Below are 26080 nucleotides of genomic sequence, written 5' to 3'. Positions count from 1 at the left end.
TGAGTCCAGTTTGACTAACACTGTGTTTGCTTCCTATCTTGCTTGAATCTAGTTTAAGCAATTTTGCAGGGAAAGACAGACATAAGATGTATTCTGGTCTTTTAAAAAAATCTGGTTTGCTCTTTCTGATATGCTGAATGCCTTTCTTTTTGCCCTTTGCAATTCTTAATTGCTTTTTCTGATCAATCTGTATGTGTCAGAGTTTGTTGCAGCACACACAATCAAGACACACAAATAATTTCAACAGGGTTCAAATTATATATAAGAAACTTCTTTATATACAATATCAAACAGCAGAATTCAGCATACAATATTAGGAACACAGAAGCAATATTCATAGAAGCAAGTCATTACAGAATAGAGAGATACAGAGGCTAATATATTGTACAGAGGCACCCATTACAGAGGCCAAACGAACTCTTATATACAGTTCAGCAAGTATAAGTCACACCCAGACTCCAAATTGTCTCTTATGGCCCCATACAAACAAATACTATGTTTCAGTTTCCAAACAGTCCTCAATAACTGACTTAGTTGCTATGCCTATTCATTTACTGACCTGCCACCTATTCCAGTCTATTTTTTTTATTTTATTTATTTGTCACATAAGCATGAAATAACTATACTATATAAAGCATATATATAATCATAAGTATATAATAACTATATGAAATTGGATACTATCAAAGGGAACATTAGGACAGGAACGGTAGGCATGTTGGTGCTCTTATGCACGCCCCTTACAGACCTCTTAGGAATGGGGTGAGGTCAATAGTACATAGTTTTTGGTTAAAGTTTTGGGGATTTTGGGAAGAGACCACAGAGTCTGGTAGTGCATTCCAGGCATTAACAACTCTGTTGCTGAAGTCATATTTTCTGCAATCAAGATTGGAGCGGTTTACATTAAACTTAAATCTATTGTGTGCTCGTGTATTGTTGTGATTGAAGCTGAAGTATGAATATTCACACTCTGACATTCCTCCATAACTGGATTAGAAATAAAATTGAATAATTTAATATTCTTCTAGACCTGTATTTGAAGACACAAATTCACAGTTCCTTTCAAATACCTTAGAATTCCTTTTTATACCCATCCAACACAATTGGGTTGGTGCAGCAGTAAAGTTACTTAGAATGCTTACTGCATAAGTTATGTCTGGTCTGGACCACATTGTTGGGTAGTACCTTTGTTTTTCTTTTAATCATTTTTTATTTATTTCCCCCACACACATACACCCACATATTTTATGAACAGAGTATTGGCCATACCATATCTTATACAACTTAACATATCCAATAAATTTTACTTAATTACAATTTCTGCCTAAATATTCTTTTTCCATATTTTTAATCGTCTTAATATTTTTTGTTCATTTATATAAACCACATCTTCTTTTGCCCTCAAATTCTAATTTCTTCATTTTTACTAATATATTGTTATATATTAGTAAAATAATATATTTTATTGCTTTTTAACTAATTCAATTTTTATCCTGATATATTCAAACATGTTCAGGGTTGTCTTTCTTTCATTTCATCTTTTTCTTTTTACAGCAATCTTTCTTCTTCTCATTCCTCTCCCTCCCTCTTTTATCCTTCCTACTTTCTTCTCTTCTCTCCTACTCCCTCTCTGCTTCCCCTTCCCCTCCCCCATTCTTCCTCCCTATCTAACCTTCTCTCCTACTCTTATTTCCCCTTCCTTTCTTCCTCTCCTCTTCCTTTTCTTCTTTTCCTCTCTCTCCTTCTCCCTTTCTTCCATCTCTCTCCTCCTACTTATCTCTCTCTATTGCTGTATTCATTTTCAATTCAATGTTTTTCACTATGGTGTCCAGACAACCCCGATTTTCCCATTTATTGAGTATATTTCTCAGAATTCCTCTCATCTGTTTTAATTATTAACATTGTCTTTCAACTTATTCCATTTTTACCTTACAGCCTTTTAGTTAATTCAACTTTCCACCTCTTGTTTTCTTTAAGTTCTTATTTCCAGTTCAATAATTATTTTTCTCTTTCATTGTTGCTGTTGTTGTTGTTAGTTGTGAAGTCATGTCCGACCGATCGCGACCCCATGGACAACGATCCTCCAGGCCTTCCTGTCCTCTACCATCCTCTGGAGTCCATTTAAAGTCATGCCTACTGCTTCAGTGACTCCATCCAGCCACCTCATTCTCTGTCGTCCCCTTCTTCTTTTGCCCTCAATCTTTCCCAGCATCCAATGAGTCCTTCTTTGTCATTAGGATACATCATTTACTAACATTTCAATATTATTCAATTTTACATCTCATTTTCAATTGTTTTCACCTACAAACCATTATATCTTTCACATTTCATCTGCTGGACTATTTTTCTTAAACAAGATACTTCTTCCTTTTTTAATTCATTTCAGTTTTATATCTTAATTTCAATTAATTTCTTTATTCTTTTCAATATTTAAAATATATTTCTTTACCATTCACTATAATTCACTCCAATTCCATGCATCCTCAGACAGTAAAACATATAACCCATTATATCTTTCACATTTCATCTACTTCTCCCTTTTATATTAAACAGTATATTTCTTCTTTTTTGCTTCTTACATACACTTCATTTCATCCTTTCTTACTTCCCTTTTACAATAATCTATATATTTCTTCTAATTTGCTTCGTACATAAAATTTCTACAACTATTTTAATTTATTTTCTGCTATACATTTTTCTTCCCCTTTTACCCATTTTCTTTCGACCTCTCCAAAATTCATTTCTTAATGTTTTCCTCCCTTTTTCCCATTCCCATTATCTTCTTCTTTTTCTCTTTCTTGTATCTTCCTTTCCACCTCCTTTCTCTAATTTTTACTCTTTTGATTTTCCCCCTCAATCTCTCTCCATTTCCTCCTCTTTTCTTCTTTTTGGAGATATTCCCCCCATCTATTTTTATTCTGTCACTGTCAATCCCAGTGAAATCATCCAGTTTTTTTACTCTTTTAATTTTCCCCCTCAATCTTTTCCCCCTTCCTTCTTTTCTCTTCTTTTTTGAGATATACTTCCCCGTATCCATTTTTATTTTATCACTGTCAATCCCAGTGTAATCATCTATATTTTTATCTTCAATTATTTCCTTTTCAACATTATATTCTTGTTCAACTTGCTTCTCCCTCATAATTTCTTCAGCATCTTTTTTTCCCTTTTTAACTACTCCTCCGCTTCTTTATTTTCCTTAAATGATTCTCGCACCATTTGAAGCATCTCCCTTAATTCCTCATACTCATCCTCCCAACTCTCCATGTTCTCAATTTAAGGAGAAAGGATTTTTGAATTTATTATTTTAACTTATATATAGTTCAAATTCAAGTCCATATAATGTCTCTTTTTTCTTCTTTCTTTTCAAATAATGTCCAGTTCAAATGTTCATTTAAACCATTTGTCAGCCTCCGCATGCTGCATTTAGTGTTTTATTGCTTAGTTAATTGGTTTATTGCTGTATTTAGTGCTAGGCATTGGAAAGGGATACTGTATCTTTAATTATGGGCCAGTTGCTTTGGCTGCCATAGGTGGGAGGGGGGGAGACTAATCCAGAATCAAAACTGATGAATTCAAAACCTAAAAAGCGGGCTGATAACGCTCTCAGCCAATGGTTCGTGCATAGCAGAAAAATGACATCATCGGAAGACGACCTCCATGTGACGCTTGAGGGAGAAGTGGATTGGACCCAACTGACCTTTAGAGGGAGGTGGGATTTATGTGGGGACATATATGTGTAAGACACGCCTATTATTCAGAACTTGCTTTACTTCATTGCATTCAGTTCATTCTCAGTAAAAGATACCTTTCTCTACAAACAATGGAGTGGGGTTTTTTCTTTCTTGAGTTTTGAAAAGAGGCACTTCTGACATTAATCAAGTTCTCACTCCTTATCAGCCATCCAGGAACCTGCCATGGGGGCTGAGAAAGAAAATACCTGTTCTGTTTCCCTCCCCCAATACTCCCAACAAAGAGTCAGTCAAAGGTCTCCTTTTCTAATTTATTTACATAGATAAATGTCCTGACCACGTCTACCCCCGGGCCTGCCAAGTTTCTGGAGATAACGAGGAAATTATAGATAAGGCCAGAATTACTCACGAATATATTCTTCCCTCCTGTTGTGTCTTGTCCGCTCTCACCGCAGCCGGGGTCTGCTTATCTGCTCCCGAACACGGAGGAATGTATGCCTCCCGGCCCCAGTCCTGGCTCCATGCCCAGACAAGCTGCAGAGGAGGGGGCACCTCCCGGTCCCAGCCCTGGCTCCATGCCCAGGCAAACGGAGCAGCTAGACCCCTCCCCCTCCTCCACAGCATGTGAGCCTGAGGAAAGTTTACTTCCAACAGCTGATTGGAGTGACCCTCGCATCAGAAGATTGGATAGGCGGAGGCAACAGAAGGAAGGGAGGGGCAGGCCTTAATGAGTGCTGAGTCATGGAGCCACACCCCATGGCCTATATAAAGGATCTGCTTTCTGGAAGTCTCTGAGTCAGGCAAAGTCGAACTTATCTTGCTGAAGTCACTTACTGGTCTCCTGCCTGCTCTGAGGACTTTGCTAGGACTTTGGGCAGAGCTCCAGAGGCAAGCCTGATTCGGATTTCCCTGACCCGGCCATCAGCGGAGGAGTGGGACACGACACCTCCATTGATACAGTTTGCCCACGCAAATTCATTGCTTTGTCCAAGACAAAAAACCAGGAAGTCCCGCCTCCTATTTATAGTCTCTGCAGATGTCACTGCATGACAATCATTCCTTGGCTTTATCCCAACGCTTCCTCTGCTGTGTGCGCCGGTCACGTCTGCGCAGTCTTGCATCACTCCAAAACTGTTCTTGGGGCGTTGCCAAATCAGAAGAAGGCTCGAGAGAATCAGGCCTTGCCGGCCCCTCCTCCTCTTTTTGAGTGGGTGCCAGGGAGGGAGAGGGCCCAAGAGAAGCAGGGCTTGCCAGGTCTTCTCCCTCACTTTCTGAATCATCCGAGTCCAGGAGTCCGGGTCCAGGAACCTGGGTCACAACACTATCCCTCACTGCAGGGCCCTTCCCCCGGGGCTGACGATCAGGATGCGGTCGGGCTGGGTTCTGCTCATGGAAGGCCTGCACCAGGTCAGGGGCATGAATGTCGGAGGCATCTACCCAGGAGAAATCAGTCCCGTATCCCTTCCTCATGATCAAATATTGGAAACAAAGCTTCAGCCAGCGGGAGTCTCGTACGCTGTGGACTTCGTATTCCTCCGACCCGTCCTCGGTGACAGTGACTGGTGCTGTTGGGCACCGAAGGGGACTCGGTGTGGCCTCAGGAACCAGAAGGGACCGGTGAAAGACGGGGTGGATCCGCATGGATCGTGGCAGGGTCAGTCGGTAGGCTACCGGGTTGATGACTGCCTCGACAGGGAATCGGCCGATGAATCGGTGGTCCAACTTCTTTACCGGGCAGTCGGATGGGAGATGTTTGGTGGAGAGCCACACCTGGTCTCCAACCGCCAGCGGGGGCGTTGCCCATCGGGAGCGGTCGGCAGACCGTTTGTAGTCCTCCTTTGCCCGATCCAGCTGCTGACGTATCAACTGTTGGACCGCATGCAATTCCGTCAGGAAGGTCTGCGTTTCGGGAACAGAAGAGTCCGGTGGTGCCAGAGGGAAGAGCCGCGGATGGTACCCCACATTGGCAAAGAACGGGGTCATCTGAGTAGAGGTGTGCTGAGAGTTGTTAAAAGCAAACTCCGCCAGGGACAGGTAATCGGCCCAGTTGTCCTGTTGCTGGTTGATGAAGCAACGGAGATACTGTTCCAGGATACCGATGACCTTCTCTGTACCCCTGTCGGTCTCCGGATGGTGCGATGACGACAGACACACCTGCACCTCCAACGTGGCCATCAGGCTCTTCCAGAAGCGAGCTGGGAACTGAACTCCGTGGTCCGAAACCACCCTGTCCGGTAGACCATGGAGGCGGAAGATGTGCTGCAGAAAGAGACGGGCCGTTTTTGCAGCTGTGGGCAGTCCGCGGCATGGGATGAAGTGTGCCATCTTGGTGAGCATGTCCACCACCAGCAGCACTGTGGTGAACCCAGAGGACGGCGGCAGGTCCATCAGGAAGTCCATGGAGATCGCCCCCCAGGGTCTGTTGGGTGTCGGCAAGGGCTGGAGGAGCCCGTGAGGGGCCCCCGTGACGGCCTTGGCTTGCCGGCACGGTACACAGGATGTCACGTAGGCATGTACATCATGCCGCACTCGGGGCCACCAAAAGGTCCGTGTCACCAGGTGGAGGGTCTTGAAGAACCCAAAATGTCCTGCTGCAGGGTTGTCGTGGCACTGGGTCATGACGAGGGCTCGGAGTGGTCCTGTGGGGACATATAATCGCCCCTGAAACTTGAGTAAGTCCTCCTCCAAGGTCCAAGGAGATGTGGGGCCCACCTCCGCTCTCCTTTGCTGCGACCAGGCGTCCTGGCGCTGTGCCTCTCGCACCTGGGCCCGCAAGTCCACTGGTTCCTGTACTGCGGCCAAGGCTTCTGCCGGCAGCACCGTCCGTGGAGGAAGGGGGTCCTTGGTGCAACAATCACCAGGTCTGCCGCTGGTTCAACTTCCGAGCTGTGGTGAGGTGCTTGAGATTCCGATGGTCCGTTCGGACCTCCACCTGATGTTGGGCCCCTCCAGATGGTATCACCAAGCCTCGAATGCAGCCTTGATAGCCAGCAACTCTTTTTCCCAGATGGTGTAGTTGCGCTCGGAAGGATTGAGTTTCCGGGAGTAGTAAGCGCAGGGAAAAAGTGTGCCGCCATTCGTCGGAGCCTGTAGCAGCACTACTCCCAGAGCCACATTGGACGCGTCCGTCTCCACCACAAAAGGCCGGAGCGGGTCAGGATGCCTCAGGACGGGTTCCGTGACGAAGGCTTTCTTGAGGGCTGTGAATGCTTCTTGCTGCGGGGGACCCCACCGGAACGCGACCTTCTTCCTGAGGAGCTGGGTAAGTGGAGCCGTCACTGTGGCGAAGCCCGGGATGAAGGTCCGATAGTAGTTGGCGAAGCCCAGCAGGCGCTGAACATCCTTCACCCGACGAGGGGCTTCCCAGCTACACAAAGCTTCTACTTTGCGTGGGTCCATGGCTATGCCCTCGGGCGAGATGATATGCCCGAGGAATTCTATGGAAGTCCGGAAGAAGACGCATTTCTCCAGCTTCGCATTGAGTTGTTGCTCCCTCAAGCGTTGCAGAACCAGACCGACATGTCGAAGGTGGCTTTCCCTGGACCGGGAGTAAATCAGGATGTCCGCCAGGTAGATCACAACGAACCGATCCAACATGTCTCGGAACACGTCGTTCATGAAGTGCTGGAAAACGGCGGGAGCGTTGGTCAACCCAAATGGCATGACAGTGTATTCGTAGTGTCCGTATCGGGTGCCGAATGCCATCTTCCATTTGTCTCCTTCTCGCATCCGCACCAGGTTGTAAGCCCCCCGAAGATCGAGCTTGGTGAAGATCGTGGCCTCCCGCAACCTCTCCAGCAGCTCCGGGATGAGCGGCAGGGGGTAGCGATTCCGCACCGTAATGGCGTTTAGCCGGCGGTAATCACAGCACAGGCGCAAGTCCCCTGTCTTCTTCTTCACGAAGAGGACCGGGGCCGAGAGAGGGGACTTTGAAGGTCGGATGAACCCTCGGGCCAGATTTTTGTCCAGGAAGTCCCTGAGGGCGGCCAACTCGGGCTCTGACATGGAATACAGGCGTCCCACAGGCAGTGGTGCGTTGGGCAGAAGGTCCACGGGGCAATCGTAGGGCCGATGCAGGGGTAGTCGGTCCACCTCCTTCTCGCTGAACACGTTGGCAAAGTCCGTCAGCTCAGGAGGCAAGGTGATGGCAGCGGTGGGGACGTTCTGGCCGGCACAGGTGTGGCGGATGTGGTCGACGCACTGCAGACTCGGGAAAGAGATGGCGTTCCGTGACCAGACCACCTGAGGATCGTGGTCCGAAGCCAGGCCAACCCAAGGACCAAGGGAAAATGAAGGTCCGCCGTGACATAAACCTGGATCGCCTCCTCATGGTCCCCAATAGCCAGGCGCAAAGGCTGGGTGGCGAATTTAATGGGGCCGGACACCAGTTCTCGTCCATCAATTGTCTCTACCCGCATCGGAGGGTCCACCGGAACCACGGGGACCACAAACTGGGTCACAAAGTCCTGGTCCATAAAGTTTGTTGTGGCCCCTGAGTCCACCAGCGCATGCACCTGGAGCCCGTCTGACTGGTTCCCCAACCATATCCGTGTGTCCAGAATCAGATGCCAAGGGGGCCCAGAGTCTATTTCTGCAACGTCCAGTGGGGGCTTAGTACATGCCCGACCTAGGGTTTCCCCGAGGTCAGGCCTGCTCCGTTTCCTGATTGGTCACGCTGTGATTCGGGGACCGGCGTGCATGCCCCACTTCGCTTTCTGGGGCAAGAAGCGGCGAAGTGGCCGGGCTCCCCACAGTACAGGCACATCCCCCTTGGCACCTCCGGTTCCGCTCCTGGGCTGTCAGGCGAGGTCTGGCCGCTCCCAACTCCATGGGCTCTTCCGCAGCGGTTACAAAACGTGGGGCGACCCGGGGTGCTGGTGGCGCAGGAAGTGGGGGTGCAGATGTTGACGGCAGGTCCCGGGGGGCACGACAGGATGGCCGCCGTTGCAGACGGGCGTTGAGGCGGAAACAAAGGGGCACCAAGTTGTCGAGGGTCCACGGCACCTCCACCGGGGCCAGCTCGTCTTGCAGTTCCTCTGAGAGTCCCTCCTGGAACACGTCCACCAGCGCTGCATCATTCCAGTCAGAGTCCTGGCACAAAAGACGAAATTCGCGATGTACTCCTGCAGGGGGCGTTTCCCTTGACGGAGTTCCTTAAGGCGCCTGGTTGCCGTCAGCATCCGAATGGGGTCCTTGTACATGATGCACAGGAGCTGCCAAAAACGCTGTTGGTCCGCCAGCAGGGGGCTGTCCTGGAGCAAGAGGGGCATGGCCCATCGGGCAGCCGAGCCGGAAAGAAGGTTAATCACGAAGGCCACCTTAGCCCGGTCGTCTGGGAAATCCACTGGCCGCATAGCCATGTAGAGCTGGCACTGTCCCAAGAAGGTCGGGAACATCTCAGGCTGCCCAGATAACTTATCCGGCACGGTTATCGGGCACTTGCGACGAGGAGGAGGAGTGGGAGGACGGGGGGGATGCAGGCACATTCCCGGCAGCAAGTTGGCCTGCCAAGTGAGCCACTTGCTGCTGGAGCTGTTGATTAGCCGCTTATAGCTGCTGTAACTGCTGCTGTACCTGCTGCTGGTCCATCTTTGGTGGAAGATGGTTTAGTCGTGGTCTTGGACAAAATGTTCTGTTTCCCTCCCCCAATACTCCCAACAAAGAGTCAGTCAAAGGTCTCCTTTTCTAATTTATTTACATAGATAAATGTCCTGGCCACGTCTACCCCTGGGCCTGCCAAGTTTCTGGAGATAACGAGGAAATTATAGATAAGGCCAGAATTACTCATGAATATATTCTTCCCTCCATTGATACAGTTTGCCCGCTGTCAGCCTCCACTCCAATCTTCATATAGTTTTGAATGATTATATCAGTAGATAGAATGTAAAATGTTTATTCCTGTATTATAAACTGTTAAGGAGATGAGATGTATCATACCTCCGTCCAGGGTGAGGGAAAGGAGCCTATTATGAGTGTCGGCTGACATAACAGGTGGGAGGGATGATTAATTACTGAGTGTTATCAGCGCGCGCTTTTCTAACCGACACTTCATTCCTAAGTTGACTGACATCCAGAGACCTGTGGAAGAAGATTACCACGAGGGGCCGTGAAGGAGTTGGCATTGGACCAGACCAGCCTGACCTCCTGGAGGAGGAGGGACAATTAGGGGGATATGATATGTTAGCCATATTTTGTCTCAGTTCCAGCTTTGCTTGGCTGCCATCAAGACTGTAAAAGTAAAAGTACTTGTTTTCATTCCAAATGGAGTCAAGGTGAATTCTTTCCTATTTACCGTCGGAGGTAGCCTGACACCCGCGCAAATTCATTGCTTTGTCCAAGACAAAAAACCAGGAAGTCCCGCCTCCTATTTATAGTCTCTGCAGATGTCACTGCATGACAATCATTCTTTGGCTTTATCCCAACGCTTCCTCTGCTGTGCGCGCCGGTCACGTCTGCGCAGTCGTGCATCACTCCAAAACTGTTCTTGGGGCGTTGCCAAATCAGAAGAAGGCTCGAGAGAATCAGGCCTTGCCGGCCCCTCCTCCTCCCTTTGAGTGGGTGCCAGGGAGGGAGAGGGCCCAAGAGAAGCAGGGCTTGCCAGGTCTTCTCCCTCACTTTCTGAATCATCCGAGTCCAGGAGTCCGGGTCCAGGAACCTGGGTCACAACAATACCAGAATGGTATGTTGGACCTTGGAAGCGACCAGGAGGAGATGGGGGCTGCTGCTGGCACGTCACACGAATCACAGGCTGAAGGAGAAACTGCAAATTGGCTAGAAAAGCTGCAATTAGAGGGACGACGTGAGAAGCCAAAATGGTCTGTGGGAGTTGGCAGATTACCAGAACTCTCCCAGGAGTTACAATAAGAAAATGCAAGGGAGGGTACTTTGCCTGGCAGCAGGAAGAAAAAATTAAGGAGGACCTGCAAATCGCAGAGGCAATGAGACTTTATAAAGACGCCATCCGGAGAAGACAGGCCTGTGAGAGGTATGAATCATCTGCTCAGGATATCTCTGGGAAGGGAGGAGAAGAGCCAGACCTGGGAGGAGCTGGAGAGCCTGCGTATGGCTGGGGCTCAGGAGCAATCAACTCAATCCCCTGGGATCGTAGCATCTAGTAGAGGCCTGGTTCCCCTTTCTGGACAGGCACTGCCACGCAGGCAGAAAAAGCCCAAGATCCCCCCTCTTCCTGGAAAATATAACGGGGAGCCAAAGGAACTTTGACGGTTCTTAGCTCAAGTGTGGAATCACATGGAGGATTGGGGAGAGGATTTTTTATCTGAGGCAGCTCATGTGAGATGCGTGACCAGAGTTCTGGAAGGGGTGGCAGCAGATTGGTTTGGAACCCTTCATAATGAGGACTCCCCAGTGCTAAGAGATTATGATCAATTTATGGCAGCCCTAAGAGCGAGATTTGAGGATCCTCTGGCTGAGCGGAAAGCAAGGATCTGGATAAAATACATCAAACAGGGGAGAAGGCCAGTAGCTGAATACAACCAAGAATTTCGTGAGCTGGTGCCCCACAGGAGAGGGTGGTCAGAAATTGCTTTGTTGGAGAACTACAAAGATGGCCTGAATGAAGATGTGTATGCACTTTGTCGGGGGCGCGAGGCCCCCCCCTACCCTGCACGGTTGGTATACCCTGGCAGTGGAGATGGAGATCGATCTGGCCAGAGACCGCATCCCAGGTGGTCGAACCTGGAAATAGACCCCTCTCCAGCCCCAGAAAGGAGCTCCCAAAGGCCCTGGAGTCACTGTCAGTGGGAAGCAGAGATCTACGGCTTGTTTCAGATGTAGAAAGGAAGGCCATCGGGCAGTCGACTGTGTGGTCAAACTGGACCCCAAGACAATCCCTGGTGGTGGAAAAGGAGTTGTGAACTCCTTTTGCCAAGGCCACTTGCCAAGGCTTGAGAGGCTGCTAAGAAGGGAGCTGACGTCGTTGAGGTTGCTCTTCCCACCAAGGAGGAGTTGGGAACTCCGACTAGCTCTAATGGCAGCAGATCCGGGTCCAATTCCGATGAAGACCTTTTGGTGAGTTGGAAAAGGGGACCCCTGACCATCCCAGTTAAATTGCATGTCCCTTCTACTGGAGCCCAGGGGAAGATGCTAGCTTTTTTGGACTCGTAGTGCACCAGGTGTGTCATCAGCCCCGAGGTGGTGGAGAAAATGGAACTCAAACTAAAAACTCTAAGTAGGCCCATAGCCTTTTTGCCAGCTAGATGGGTCAGTAGCAGGGGGAGGTCCAGCCCATTTTATAACTGAACCAATAGAGATGGTCATGGGAGATCACCGAGAAACCTTGAATTTTATCGTGACACCAGGGATGGACCAACTTGTCTTGTCGGGATTGCCCTGGCTCCAGAAATGGAACCCGCAAATAAATTGGAAAACGGGTGCATTACGGTTTCGCTCCAAACCACGCAAGGGGGAGAAGGGAGTCGCCAAAAGAGAGGAAGCCATACCAACCGAAGTACTGATGTCAGTAATAGAACACTTGTAGGGGGAGGAAAGAATTCCCAAGGAATACTGGAACCTTCGAGAGGTATTTAGTGAGAAGGCCTCTGACGTGTTGCCCCCTCATAGATCCACAGACTGTAGCATTGAAATTCTTCCGGGGTTAAAGCTTCCTAAACCAAAAGTCTACCCCATGACGCAGAAAGAATTGGAGTTACGGAACTTTATTGATAAAAACTTGGAACGAAGATTTATTCAACCAGCTAGGCCATGAGTAGCTGCCCCTGTAATGTTCTGGGAGAAGAAGGATGGGTCATTTCACCTAGTGGTGGACTATAGGAACCTGAACGCAGTGTGTGTAGAAAACGTGTATCCTATGCCACTTATGAAGGATATGCTGGTCCATTTGTCAAAGGGGAAGTTTTTCACCGAACTGGACTTGCGAGAGGCTTACTACAGAGTGCACATTAAGGAAGGAGAAGAGTGGAAAACTGCTTTCAATTGTCCCCTGGGTTGTTTCCAATTTTGAGTGCTCCCGTTTGGATTACAAGGAGCCCCGGCGGTGTCCATGCAATTGATAAATGAAGTACTCCATGAGCATCTGTTCAACAGGGTCCTGGTTTATCTTATGACATCCTTATCTACACGGCGACCATGGGCAAACATGTGAAACTTGTAAACGCAGTTCTCAAAAAACTGTTGGCTGCAGCACTATATGCAAAACTGTCTAAATGCGAATTTCATCAAATTAAAATTGACTACATGGGGTACCATATATCTCTGGAGGGACTGGAAATGGATCCAGGGAAGGTCCGCGCAGTGTTGGAATGGGCACCTCCGCGCACTCGCAAACAGTTGCAGAGTTATTTGGGATTTGCCAATTCTTATCACCAGTTCATTCCCTCTTCTGCAAAGATTACCCTACCAATCACAAATCTCTTAAAAACAAAAGGGAATGGGAAGCCTAAACCATCCCTACCACTAGAATGGTCAATGGAATGCCAAGCAGCATTTGAAAAACTGAAACAGCTGTTTGCTGCCGAACCGGTCCTCAAGCACCCCGACATGGAGGTCCCATTTGTGGTTCAAGCAGATGCCAGTGACGTTGCTGTGGGAGCAGTCCTGCTCCAAACGAATGCTGAGGGAAAGTTGCAACCTTGTGCATATACATCTCGGAAACTGACGGATACTGAAAGGAGGTGGGCTATATGGGAGAAGGAGGTGTTCGCTGTTCGCTGGGCTCTTTTAACGTGGAGAAAGTTTCTGGAAGGAGCTAAAGACCCGTTTGAAGTATGGACTCATCACAAGAATTTAGGAGCCTTAAAAACGCCCAGAAAACTGTCACCAAAACAAGCCTGGTGGGCCCAATACTTTAACCGTTTTAACTTCTCCTTGCATTACATTCCAGGAGGAAATAATTTCCTGGCAGATGCTCTTTCACAGCTGCCACAATACAATAGTGCCCGCATGGACGTGGTCCACCCTATTATCCCGGTGCAACAGCTTGCAGCCCCAGAAGTTACCCAGGGCCAACTAAAGACTGATGCATCCTTGCCAAATGACCTAACAGAGTTGTTGAAGGAAGCATTAAAAACAGATGACTGGTTTCTAGCCCATTCAAATGAATGTACCCTCTGCTATGGCCTGGCCTGGATGGGGGCTAAATTGTATGTCCCTGCTTGCATAAGGGAGACTATACTACAGCGTTGCCATGATGCCAAGATGGCTGGACATTTTGGATTTGTAAAAACCCTACATCTATTGAAAAGACAGTTCTGGTGGTCAGGTTTGAAGAAAGACATTGAATCTTACATAGCAAGCTGCTCCATGTGTGCAGCAGCTAAGAGACCACCCGGTAAACCACCAGGCCTATTGCAAATTGTTGCTCGCCCTGGAGCCCCATGGAGAGAAATATCTATGGACTTTATAGTGGAATTGCCCGAAAGTGGAGGAAATACGGTAATTTGGGTAGTAACCGATTTATTCTCCAAACAAGTGCATTTCATCCCATGTTCAAAAATACCCTCAGCTAAAGCTTTAGCTAAACTATTTGTCCAACACATCTGCAGACTACATGGGGTGCCTGAACGCATAATCTCGGACCATGGGGTCTAGTTCACTTCCCAATTCTGGAAGGAGTTTTTAAGACTACTAGGCTCTGCCCCAGGGGTTAAGCTCCGCCCACTATCCTCAAACTAATAGGGCTTGTGAAAGATCCAATTCGGTTCTGGAACAATATTTGAGGTGTTACATTAACTATCAACAAGATAACTGGGCGGACCTACTACCTTTTGCTGAGGTGGCCTATAATAACTCTATACATAGCAGCACTGGATTCACCCTCTTCAAAGTTGCTTCTGGGCAAGACTTTGTTCCAATCCCAGAACTATCTGAAGAGAAACCATCGATTCCATCGCTGGCTGATTGGATCGAACAGGTACAAAGCACCTGGAAGATAACCCGCAAGGCTTTGAACGAAGCACATCATTCACATAAAAAGCAGGCAGATAAGAAAAGAGCTCTGGCCAAGAATTTCCAAGTGGGAGATAAAGTTTTTCTATCTACCAAATATTTGCAAACGACTCAAAAATAGAAAAAACTTGGTCCTAAATATGTTGGTCCCTTCCTCATTGTGAGGGTGATAAATCCTGTCACCGTACAGTTGGAATTACCAAAAACTTTGTGAAGAATTCACCCTGTATTCCATGTCAGTTTATTGAAACCTGAATACACGTCCCCTATTAGATCAATAGCTACTACCCCTCCAATGCCAATTATTATTGAAGGAGAACAACATTTTGAAGTTAAAGAGATTCTAGATTCTAGAAAATATAGGAATACAGTCCAATACTTAGTGGCTTGGAAACATTTCCCTTTGTCCCAAGCAGAATGGGTGAATAAGGAGGATGTTCTAGCCCTAAAGAAACTGGCTTTATCTCCTTTATCTCCTATTTTATCTCCTACTTGGAATTTTTTCTCAGGAGCTCTCTTTTTATCTGCTTGTTTTTTGTGTGCATGATGTGCATCGTCTATTGCTTTCCGTGTAATTTTCCATGTAGTTTGTAATTGCTCTATCCATTCAGCCAATGATGGAATTGGCTGAATGGATAGAGGAGTTCAGGGAGTTCAGGAATGGGGACAAATTCTTGACCTGAAGCCACTTTGAATGGGGTGAAACCCGTACTACTACGAACAGAATTATTGTAAGCTACTTCCGCAAAAGGTAGTAGGTCCGCTCAATTATCTTGTTGATAATTAATGTAACATCGTAGATATTGTTCCAGTACTGAGTTCGAGCGTTCACAACCCCCCATTAGTTTGAGGATGATGGGAGGAGCTTAATCCTTGGGTGGAGCCTATCAGCCGCAAAAATTCTTTCCAAAATTGCACCCCCCAGTCTGAGATTATTCGTTCTGGAACTCCATGGAGTCTGTAGATGTGTTGCATAAACAGCTTTGCCAAAGTTTTTGAAGAAGGTATTTTGGAACATGGGATGAAGTGCACTTGTTTGGAAAACAGGTCCGCAACTACCCAGATCACTGTATTGCCTCCACTTTCGGGTAACTCCACTATGAAATCCATGGATATTTCTTTCCATGGGGCTTTTGGCTGGGCTACTGTTTGAAGCAAACCAGGAGGCTTCCCTGGTGGTCTTTTAGCTGATGCACAAACAGGGCAGCTCGCTATATAAGATTCAATGTCCTTTTTAAGCCCTGGCCACCAAAATTGTCTTTTCAGGAGGTGTAAGGTTTTCACGAACCCAAAATGTCCAGCCATTTTAGCATCATGGCAGCGTAGAAGTATGATCTCCCTCAGAGATGCAGGGACGTACAACTCTGCCCCCACCCAAGCTAGTTCATTGCGAAGAGTGTACTCGTGCGAATGGGCTAAGAACCAGTCATCCTTGTTTAAGGCTTCCTTGAGCAAGTTGCTGAAATCTTCTGGTAGTGCCGCATTGGTATGTGCTTGGCTACGGGTAATTGCTGGGGCAGCTAGCTGTTGAACTGGGAGTATAGGACATGCTACTTCCTTGCGAGTACTGTTGTATTGAGGCCAAAAGGAAAGGGCATCCGCCAGAAAGTTTTTTACCCCAGGAATGTATCGCAAGGAAAAATTAAAACAGTTAAAGTATTGGGCCCATTGAGCTTGTTTTGGTGATAGTTTCCTGGGAGTTTTTAGGGCCTCTAAATTTTTATGATCAGTCCACACCTCGAAAGGGTGTTTGTCTCTCTTTCCAACTCACCAGGAGATCCTCATCTGATTCCGAAGATGGCTCGCTGTCATCTGACCCGGAAGGAGTCCCAAGTTCCTCCTTGATGAGAGGAGCATTCTTGGCGACATCCGCTCCCCTCTTTGCGACCTCTCGCATTTTAGGTTCTGCCTGCACTGTTGTTTTTCTGCCACTAGGGGTCTTCTTTGGCGCCAGCTTGCACGACAATCAGCCACTCGGTGGCCTTCCTTTCCACATCTGAAACAGCCCATGGGTTTCTTCTTCCCACCTTCCACTACAGCAGAATCCTTGCCCAGTTCTCTCTGGAACTGAGTTGGGGTCTGCTTCCAAGCGCTATCACTTTGCAGGCAGCCCTTAACTAGGTTGATCTCCATTTCTGCTGCCGGGGTGTACCAGCCATGCAGGGTAGTGGGGGATGCTCGGGCTCTGCACAACTTGTATAAATCCTCGTTTAGGCCATCTTTATATATGTCCAAAAGAGCCACTTCTGACCACCCTCTCATGAGAGGCACCAGATCACTGAACTCTTGGTTGTAGTCAGCCACTTGTCTCCTCCCTTGTCTAATGGACCTCATGTGAATCTTGGCCTTCCGCTCTGCCAAGGGGTCCTCAAATCTCATTTTCAGGGCTGCCATAAAGTGATGGTAGTTCCTCAAGAGAGGAATTCTCTTGGTACAAGGACGTGTACCAGGAAGCCACCCTTCCACTCAAGACTTGGGTCACGCTTCTCACTTTAGAGGCTTCTGACAGATAATCTTCATCCCATTCCTGCATGTGGCTGTCTACCATAGCGTGGAATAGACCTAATTCCTTAGGGTCCCCGTCAAACTTCCTGGGAATTGAGGGAATTTTAGGTTTTTTCCTTCTGCAAGGCAACATTTGTCCAGCAGGGGTCCCCCGGCCTTTATCAAAAACTGCAGCCCCTGGACTGTGCAGCTCAGGCTCTCGTTTCTCCAGAAATTCTCCGCTGTCTGACGCTCCCCCAGTGGCACTTAATAATTTTCTTTCCTCTTCTTCTCCCTCCCTCCAGGGAATTTGGGTATGGGCCTCATACCTTTCATGATCTGCTTGTCGCTCCATCACTTCTCGATACAGTCTGACTGCCTGAGCGATCTGCAATTCATCCTCAATTTGCTGTTCATGGTGCCATTCGGAGAGCCTTTTCTTCCCCTGTTTACGTGTTGTAACATGTTGAGTGTTTAGTGATGGCCACTCCCCCGGTCCTGGGAGGGTTTCAATCTGCTGGGTCAAATTTTCCTTGAGCCGTCTCAGCACTACTTCCAACTTTTTCTTCCACTCTGCAGAATTTTTCTTTTCAAGCTGAGGAGGGTGCGATACAGCAGCCAAGGCTCTTCCCCCGTCCTCCAGTTCTCTTTCTGGGGTTGGCTTTCTTTACAGAAAAGATTTTTTATCAGCTCCCTCGGGAAATTCCTGGGATGAGATGTCTTCCAGCTGTGAGGTGATTGATGTCTCTGGTAGCTCCTCATTATCAGCTCTGCATCCATGCTCTGACATCGTTTATTAAAAAAAGTTTTCAGTCCCCTAGGTTGTGATCGTGGATGACTGATTTTTGTGAGTTCTGGCTTAATGTCAGGTTGCCTCAGATCAATGTTTAAGAAAAGAAAGACCCAACTCCATCGTTTTGAAGAAATTGGTAATTTTTTACTAAACATGTCCGATAGCGAATGAAATTAAGCCAGAACTGAAAGTATACTAAAACCACAGATGTCATATCCTCTCCTGAGCCCTCCTCCCACTAGAGTTCAAACAGTTATAATCCAATATAGTCTTCCTCCTTGGCCACATGTAGTTTCACTTCCGATATTCTCCCTCTGTCAATCTTCTGGATGGAATGTGGATGCAACTCCCGTTACATTCACACGCCAAATCAGTTCAAACGTCTGTTTGAAAGACTATCTTCCTCCCCCACACATGCAATGTCAGCCGAATGCTAACAACAGTACAAACCTCCCCCCTCCTCCGTAAATCATGTAAGACATTCAGTAAGAAGCAAACCTTTAACGAAGTAATAAAACAGTAAAACAGTCTAGTAGGAGAAATACACTTAATTAAAGCGGAGGCTGACAGCTGGCATGACTCAACGCCAAAGTTGCATGGAATGCTGTTACCTTGCCACCAAAGGTGGTCCCTATTTTTTCTACTTGCATTTTTACGTGCTTTCAAAACTGCTAGGTTGGCAGAAGCTGGGACAAGTAACAGGAGCTCACCCCGTTACACGGCAGCACTAGGGATTCGAACTGCTGCGCTGCCGACCTTTCGATTGACAAGCTCAACATCCTAGCCCCTGAGCCACCGTGTCCTTTGTTCAAATTTAGGTAATGCCAATAATTCCTTATAGTTCCTTGGCTCATACCATATATTACACACCTTTATTTTACTAGGAGAATCCCTGTCAGGTGGAATCCCTTTGTTCCATCGCTCTGACCTGCGTGGCATTGACTGCTCCTGTGCTTCAACCCTATCTTGCTTCATATCTTTTTCAGCTTCTCCTCCCTGGACACTGACACCATCACTAAGTGAGTTACCATCACTAAGTGAGTTATTGTCCTAAGTGGTTCATTCCAAAAATTGGCATCAATTTTGTTTCAATTTTGCTCTGCAAATCTAGCAACTCTGAAAATCGCTATTGTTTTGCTTCCATTGCTAAAATGATAACTCTTTGAGCCAGGCCCATTGCCTCTAAACCTTAGCTTTCTAGCTTTTGGTTGTCTTTTTCTTTTAATTGCTTTTGGAATATGCACCCATGCATTGCTTCCAAAAACTCTAAAATGTGCCAGAGATGGAGTTTTGCCATATAACACTGCATAAATAAGGGCCGGTTTAGCTCACGCTGGTAAAGCCTGTTATTAAGAACACAGTAGCCTGCAATTACTGCAGGTTCGAGCCCGGCCCAAGGTTGACTCAGCCTTCCATCCTTTATAAGGTAGGTAAAATGAGGACCCAGATTGTTGGGGGGGCAATAAGTTGACTTTGTAAAAATATACAAATAGAATGAGACTATTGCCTTATACACTGTAAGCCGCCCTGAGTCTTCGGAGAAGGGCGGGGTATAAATGTAAACAAAAAAAAAACAAAAAAAATATGGAGTATCATTAATAGATGAACTCCATAGCCTATTAATTAAATAATTAGCAGTCAACATGGCTTCACCCCGATATGACCTGCTCAGACCAGGGAGTCCTTCATCGTTTGTAAAACTACATTCTGCCTCTCAACTACACCATTCTCAACTGCTGTGTATGGATTAGGCCATTGCTTTATTATGCAGCCTCTGATCTAATGGCCCCTGGGGTAGATTAACAACAATATCCCAGAGCTCCTTAGCCTTCAGGAAACATTCCATCTTTGCAGCCCAAATAATATAATTCTTCTGTCCCAAACAAGGCAGAGAGCTCTCCTTACATTCAACAGCCATCCTGCAAGCCTTCTCTGCCTTGTCTCTCTGTTAACAAAGGCAGTCTCTCAGCTTAATTACAGTTCAGTCTTTCTTTCAGTCTGGTGTGCTCTGGACCCATAACCTGTCAGAGTTTATTCCAGCACACACAATCAGACACACAATTAAATAATTTCAGCAGGGTTCAAATTATATATAAGAAACTTCTTTATATACAATACCAAACAGCAGAATTCAGCATATAATATCAGGAACACAGAAACAATATTCATTGAAGCAAGTCATTACAGAGTAGAGAGATACAGAGGCTAATATATTGTACAGAGGCACCCATTACAGAGCCAAACCAACTCTTATATACAATTCAGCAAGTCTAAGCCACACCCAGACTCCAAACTGTCTCTTATGGGCCCATACAAACAAATACTAAATGAGCCAAGGTGGCACAGTGCAGTAGTGGGTTTCCTCCGGTTTGGACCAGTTCTATAGAACCAGTAGTAAAACTGGCGGGAGGCTCCACCCACTGACCCAAACATCATCAAAACTCTTCTGAAGAGCGCATGAGCACGATGTGAACCAGTAGTAAAGGTAAGTAGAACCCACCCCTGGTGCAATATGCAGTACTGCAGACTACTTCAGCTGACTGCTAGCTGCAGTTCGGTAGTTCAACCGGCTCAAGGTTGACTCAGCCTTCCATCCTTCCAAGGTGGGTAAAATGAGGAGCCAGATTGTTGGGGGCAATATGCTGACTTTGTAAAACTGCTTAAAGAGAGCTGTAAAAGCACTATGAAGTGGTGTATAAGTGCTATTGCTACTATGTTTCAGTTTCCAAACAGTCCTCAATGGCTGACTTAGTTGCTATGCCTATTCATTGGCTGACTTGTCACCTATTCCAGTCTATGAATACTATGAATACTTTGACAGTATGCAATACAATTTTTCACCTATTTCAATTCCATTTTTTTGCTCTTTCATTTTTAAAAAATATTTTCTTTCTGTTACTTTTTGGTTTCGTTTTCTAAGAGTCATTGTCATACTATGAGTAAGTCTAAAATAGTATGGTATTAAGCATGATAATATAAATTTTTAAATATTTTAATATATCTTACATAGCATTTTATCTATTTTTAAAAGCTATATGGTAATGTATTAGTACTGTGCAGAATTTCAAAAGGATGGTCTCTTCAACAAAGAATTAAAACTGCTTGTCAATTCAGTGAGCACTTTTGTAAATTCTTTTAATAGTACAGTATATAGTCAATGACTCAATTGACACATGAGAATAATTTCTACCCTTAATTTCTTACCCCTTAACCTGGGATTTTAGTTGTAATGTTGTACTATTAGTTATAACTGGTTATAACTGTAGTTGTAATGTTCGTGTTAACTTAAATACTCCTGGTATTTCCCCTTTCAGCCTTCCATTCCATGTTTGGCCCAGCTGCATGGAGAATATTAGCAGTAGCACATTCCCACAGTGGAGTTCCAGCAATGCATCACCCTGCCCGAACAGAGTCTCCCCCAATTTATGAGGAAGCCATACATATGAATAGATTCACAGTGGCTCGAAGTGGAGAAAGAGTCCCAGATTTGGAGCTGATGCCAGAGGAGAAACAGACAATAGATACTGAGAAAGAAGTCCAGGAAGCACATTCCACAGAGAACTAAGACTCCCAAGTCAGATGATCAGCAAGTCTTCCAAAGAAACCTTCACATAGATATACAACTACTTTGATTGCTCCTGTTTTACCAAATCCTCCATTTTTAATACTATAATTCTAAAAATGTGTAAAATATGAAATAAATTGCATACAACATGCTCATGCACACAGGTGTTAACATGCATCAAGGAACATGTTTGCAGAAATTTAAAACATATTTCTGAAGTACATCTTTTTCTTCTAGATCAGGGGTGTCAAACTCAAGACCAGGGGGCCAGATCCGGCCTGTGGGATGCTTAAATCTGGCCCATGAGGTCACCCTGTAAACAGAGAAGGAGTGGCCTGTGGTGCCACTGCCAGCAAAAATGGAGCTTGCAAGGGCCACAGGCAGCCTCCTGAGCTCTGTTTTTGCTGGCAGAAGGTTGCAGGAGGCTGTTGAAGCTGAAAATGGAGCTCAGGAGCCTGTTTTTGCTGGAAGAGTGCTGGGGCCACCACAGGTGCCCCTGACATGAGTGACATTGAGCTGGCCACACCTAACCCAGCCACGCCCACCCTGGCCCCCTCAGGTCAAACACAAACTTGTGTGGCCCTCAATGTAATTGAGTTTGACACCCCTGTTATAGATCTACTACTTTCATACCTAAAAGATATTCCAGAGTGCATCATTCACTTTCCAAAACAGTTTTAGGGTTATTACAACAGTTCTCATGCAATGCTTTTACTTTCTTCTCTTTCAACAAATACATCCATTCAGATTAGTGGGCTTCACACAAACAAAACCACAAAGATTTAAACTCATGATTTTGAATAGCTCATATGCTAGCTATTTATAACCAGGCTTTTAGTTTTGTCTTCCATTCCTTGAAGTCAGGATCAAAATCTTAGGTGATTGAAATTTTGCATTAATATTTTAAAATTCTATGAAGTGACATCCACTATTTATGGTTGGTGAATTTTTGATAGTGAATTACCTCTGGGAGCCAAAATCCAATCCAGAATTTGCATATATATGTTTTAGGTGTGGCAGAGTAATTTCTAGGCCTAATCCAGGGTCCATCCATTTATTGCATGTTATGCATTGCCTATTACCATATCTTTTATTTCTTTATTAAGCCACTTCAATAAAAGAAAAATAGCTGACAAAAACTAAATTTATACGATCAAATCAACAAAAAATCATGAAAATATCAACACATGCATCCACATCAGAAACAGAAAAGCCATAATATTTATGTTGTTGTTAGTTGCAAAGTCGTGTCCCATTGCGACCCCATGGATAATGTTCCTTCAGGCCTTCCTGTCCTCTACCATCCTCTGGAGTCCATTTATTTATAAACTCTGGAGTCCATAATATTTATGAATTCTTTATTAATGGATGATTTACACTACAGGTATTTCCTCTTTATGAATGCATGCTTAAATGTTAATGTTAAAGTTAAGACTGTTTGCCTGAGAAGATTTGTTTGCCTGAGAAGATTTGTTTGCCTGAGAAGATTTGTCTCAGACTGTTTGTCTCAGACTGTTTGCCTGAGAAGATGGAAAGAAGAAGACAGATGAATTGCCAACAATTCCTATAAATCTTTTAATTCTATCTCAATTTCTAAGAGAATAAACATTCTGCTGTTTGACTGATTAGGAATATTTGGAGAGTCAGAGAGACTCACCCATTTGCTCTAATGAATACTTTCAAAGGTTAAATGCAATCCATGTGAGTATCAGAAATTTAATATACTTTTATCTTCTTTTATGAAACTCCCTGTTGGGACAACTGTGGTGGTTAGGGTTTATGTGAGCAGAAGTCCAATATACCTGGAATGTCAGATCTGCCAACAAACTGCTTCAGTGCTGCTTCATTTCTCTTTGATGGCAGCCTGCCATAAAATGTGGGAAAGTGAATTGGGAAGGTAGGGAGGGGAGATGACAGAAATCAGAGGTGCCATCCAGAGACAATGGTTGAAAAATCCAAAGACACAGCCTGGGAATGGAATGCAAAATGCCCATTCAAAGAGGTGCCAAAATGTGGAACTATTACAAAAACACCTAATTGGAACCTTATTGGACACAACCAAGATGACCAAGAGGAGAGGGCCTGGGAGAGGGAAAAATTACTGGGGTTACATGAGAAAGCCTCAGATTTGGCTTTGCTATGTTGTAACCACTTGGCTTCAGTAAAAATTATACCTTTTCCTACAAATGGAGTTGATGTTTTTTTCTGAACATCCAAGCTAGGACAGATCTGACATGAAGAGTGCTAGCCTCAATAAGACAGAAGTAATACAAAATACTGTACAAAAAATACAAAATATCAACACATTTCATTTATATAACATTGCACATTATTGGTTCATATAGTCTTTGACTTACAGCCACAATTGAGTCCAAAATTTCTATTGTTAAGCAAGACAGTTGTTAAATGTTTTGCCCATTTTATGACCTTTCTTGTCACAGTTGCTAAATGAATTATTGCAGTTAAATAATTATTATTGCAGTTAGTAAAATAATTGGTTTTTTTAAAATAAGTTTTTTAAAAAAACATACAGATCTTTGTTGAAAAAGATATCGGTCGGGTACATATTCAAACATATTTCAAATTTCATCCTCTCATTATATCATTTGTCCAATATTTTCCCCTTTTCAAATGTTATGATAGCCCTTTTCTTTTATAATCTATTCCATCCCTTTATCCTGGAAAATATCTAGTCCCAAAATATCTCTAAAAATTTTCATATAATCATCATCTATATTTTTCATAAATTCCATTTTCTCTTTAAAACATTTAGTATAAATCTAAAGGCAGTCATTATTATCCTTTCTTAGAGTGGTCAGGCCATCACATCGACCTATCCATCTACATGGGAATAATCCAATAGAAACTATTCAATTCCTGCTATCATCCTCTGCCTCTAGAAATCACTATCTTAGGTAAAGGTAAAGGTTCCCCTCGCACATACGTGCTAGTTGTTGCCAACTCTAGGGGGCGGTGCTCATCTCTGTTTAAAAGCCGAAGAGCCAGCGCTGTCTGAAGACGTCTCCGTGGTCATGTGGCCGGCATGACTCAACACCAAAGGCGCACGAAACGCTGTTACCTTCCCACCAAAGGTGGTCCCTATATTTTCTACTTGCATTTTTACGTGCTTTCAAAACTGCTAGGTTAGCAGAAGCTGGGACAAGTAACAGGAGCTCACCCCGTTACACGGCAACACTAGGGATTCGAACTTTCAATCGACAAGCTCAACATCCTAGCCCCTGAGCCACCGTGTCCCTTTATCACTATCTTATATCATTACAAATCATAAGTAACATTATTTCTTTTAATCAAGAATCATTTTCTATAGTCTTTCCCTCATTAATAATAATAATAATAATAATAATTTAATTTTTATACCGCCCTTCTCCCGAAGGACTCAGTGCGGTGAACAGGCAAATAAAATAGTACAATATATTACAATAAAACACATTTTAAAAAACTTATTCAAAATAGCCTAAATTTAAAATACCATACAAAATATAAAAAACCCCAATAAAATCCATATTTAAAAAACCCTATTTAAGCCAGTCCTGCTCGAAAGAATAGATATGTCTTCAGCTCGCGGCGAAAGGTCCAGAGGTCAGGAAGTTGTCGAAGTCCTGGGGGAAAGTCGTTCCAGAGGGTAGGTGCGCCCACAGAGAAGGCTCTCCCCCTGGGGGTCGCCAGCCTACACTGTTTGGCTGACAGCACCCTGAGAAGACCCCAAACTATCCTTAAAAATTATATAGTTGTCATTCATGTTTTGCATAATTACAATTATCTCTTAAAACCTTTGATATAAATCTGAAGACAGCCTTTTAACGTCCTTTCTAAGGCGGTCGTGCAATCACATCAACCTATCCATCTATGTGGGAATAATCCTGAAATAAGAACTATTCAGTTCCTACTATCTTCCTCTGTCTCTAGAGATCGCCATCTAGTAAAATTACAAATCAAATTACAAATCAAAAATAACAATGTTTCTTTTAAAATTTCAAATCATCAAAAACCCATCATTCCCCAAAATATCCTTAAAAATTCTATAATTCTCATTTGTATTTTACATAAATCTTTTAGAATCTATAATATGAATCTAAAGACAGCCTTTTAACATCCTTTCTTAGGGTGGTTGTGCAATCACATCAACCTATCCATCTATATGAGATGGTCGTAAGATCAAGACCACTCAGTTCCTGCTATCTTCCTCTGCCTCTAAAATCATTATTTAGTATAATTGCAAAACATAAGTAACAAATATTTTTAAAGTTTCAAGACATCAAAACCACTTTCTCATTATTATTCTATTTAAATTTAAAGTAAAAAAATCTTTCCTTGGGGATTGCTGTAATTCTTTAAGTATCAGCCTTTATAGCAATTATAGTCCACAGATACCATCAAGTCTTTTATTTCAGATCATTTCAGTTTCTTGCTTCTGTATTTCTTCTTCTGCCTTTAAATGTCAGTCTTTACATTGCAGTTGCCATCGACAAATCCCTTTTAAGGTCAAATCATTTGTTTCTGCCTTCTTTCTTCTGCCTTTAGGTGTCAATCTTTATACTGTAGCAAAATGATAAGGTAACAAACTCCTTTGTTTCAGTTTAATTCAATTTCTTATAATCCTTTATG

At 44.7% G+C, this 26080-nt stretch overlaps 1 protein-coding gene across 3 annotated transcripts in view; it reads left to right on the top strand.

Moving 5' to 3' along the window:
- Window positions 1-23579, top strand: part of TMEM52B (transmembrane protein 52B) — a 126264-nt gene extending 102685 nt beyond the window's left edge. For 2 of the 3 annotated variants that reach the window (XM_058166803.1, XM_058166804.1), the window contains one exon: window positions 21204-23578. In XM_058166803.1, the coding sequence (XP_058022786.1) occupies window positions 21204-21454 (251 nt within the window). In that variant the 3' untranslated portion in view covers window positions 21455-23578. Of the gene's footprint in view, window positions 1-21203 lie in introns of all 3 variants that reach the window. The other variant, XM_058166805.1, reaches the window with a different exon arrangement.
- Window positions 23580-26080: the final 2501 nt, after the last annotated feature.

Source organism: Ahaetulla prasina, chromosome 2, assembly GCF_028640845.1.
Source record: "Ahaetulla prasina isolate Xishuangbanna chromosome 2, ASM2864084v1, whole genome shotgun sequence".
In the NCBI taxonomy this organism is placed as follows: Eukaryota; Metazoa; Chordata; class Lepidosauria; order Squamata; family Colubridae; genus Ahaetulla; species Ahaetulla prasina.
This window is presented reverse-complemented; position numbering and strand designations above follow the sequence as displayed.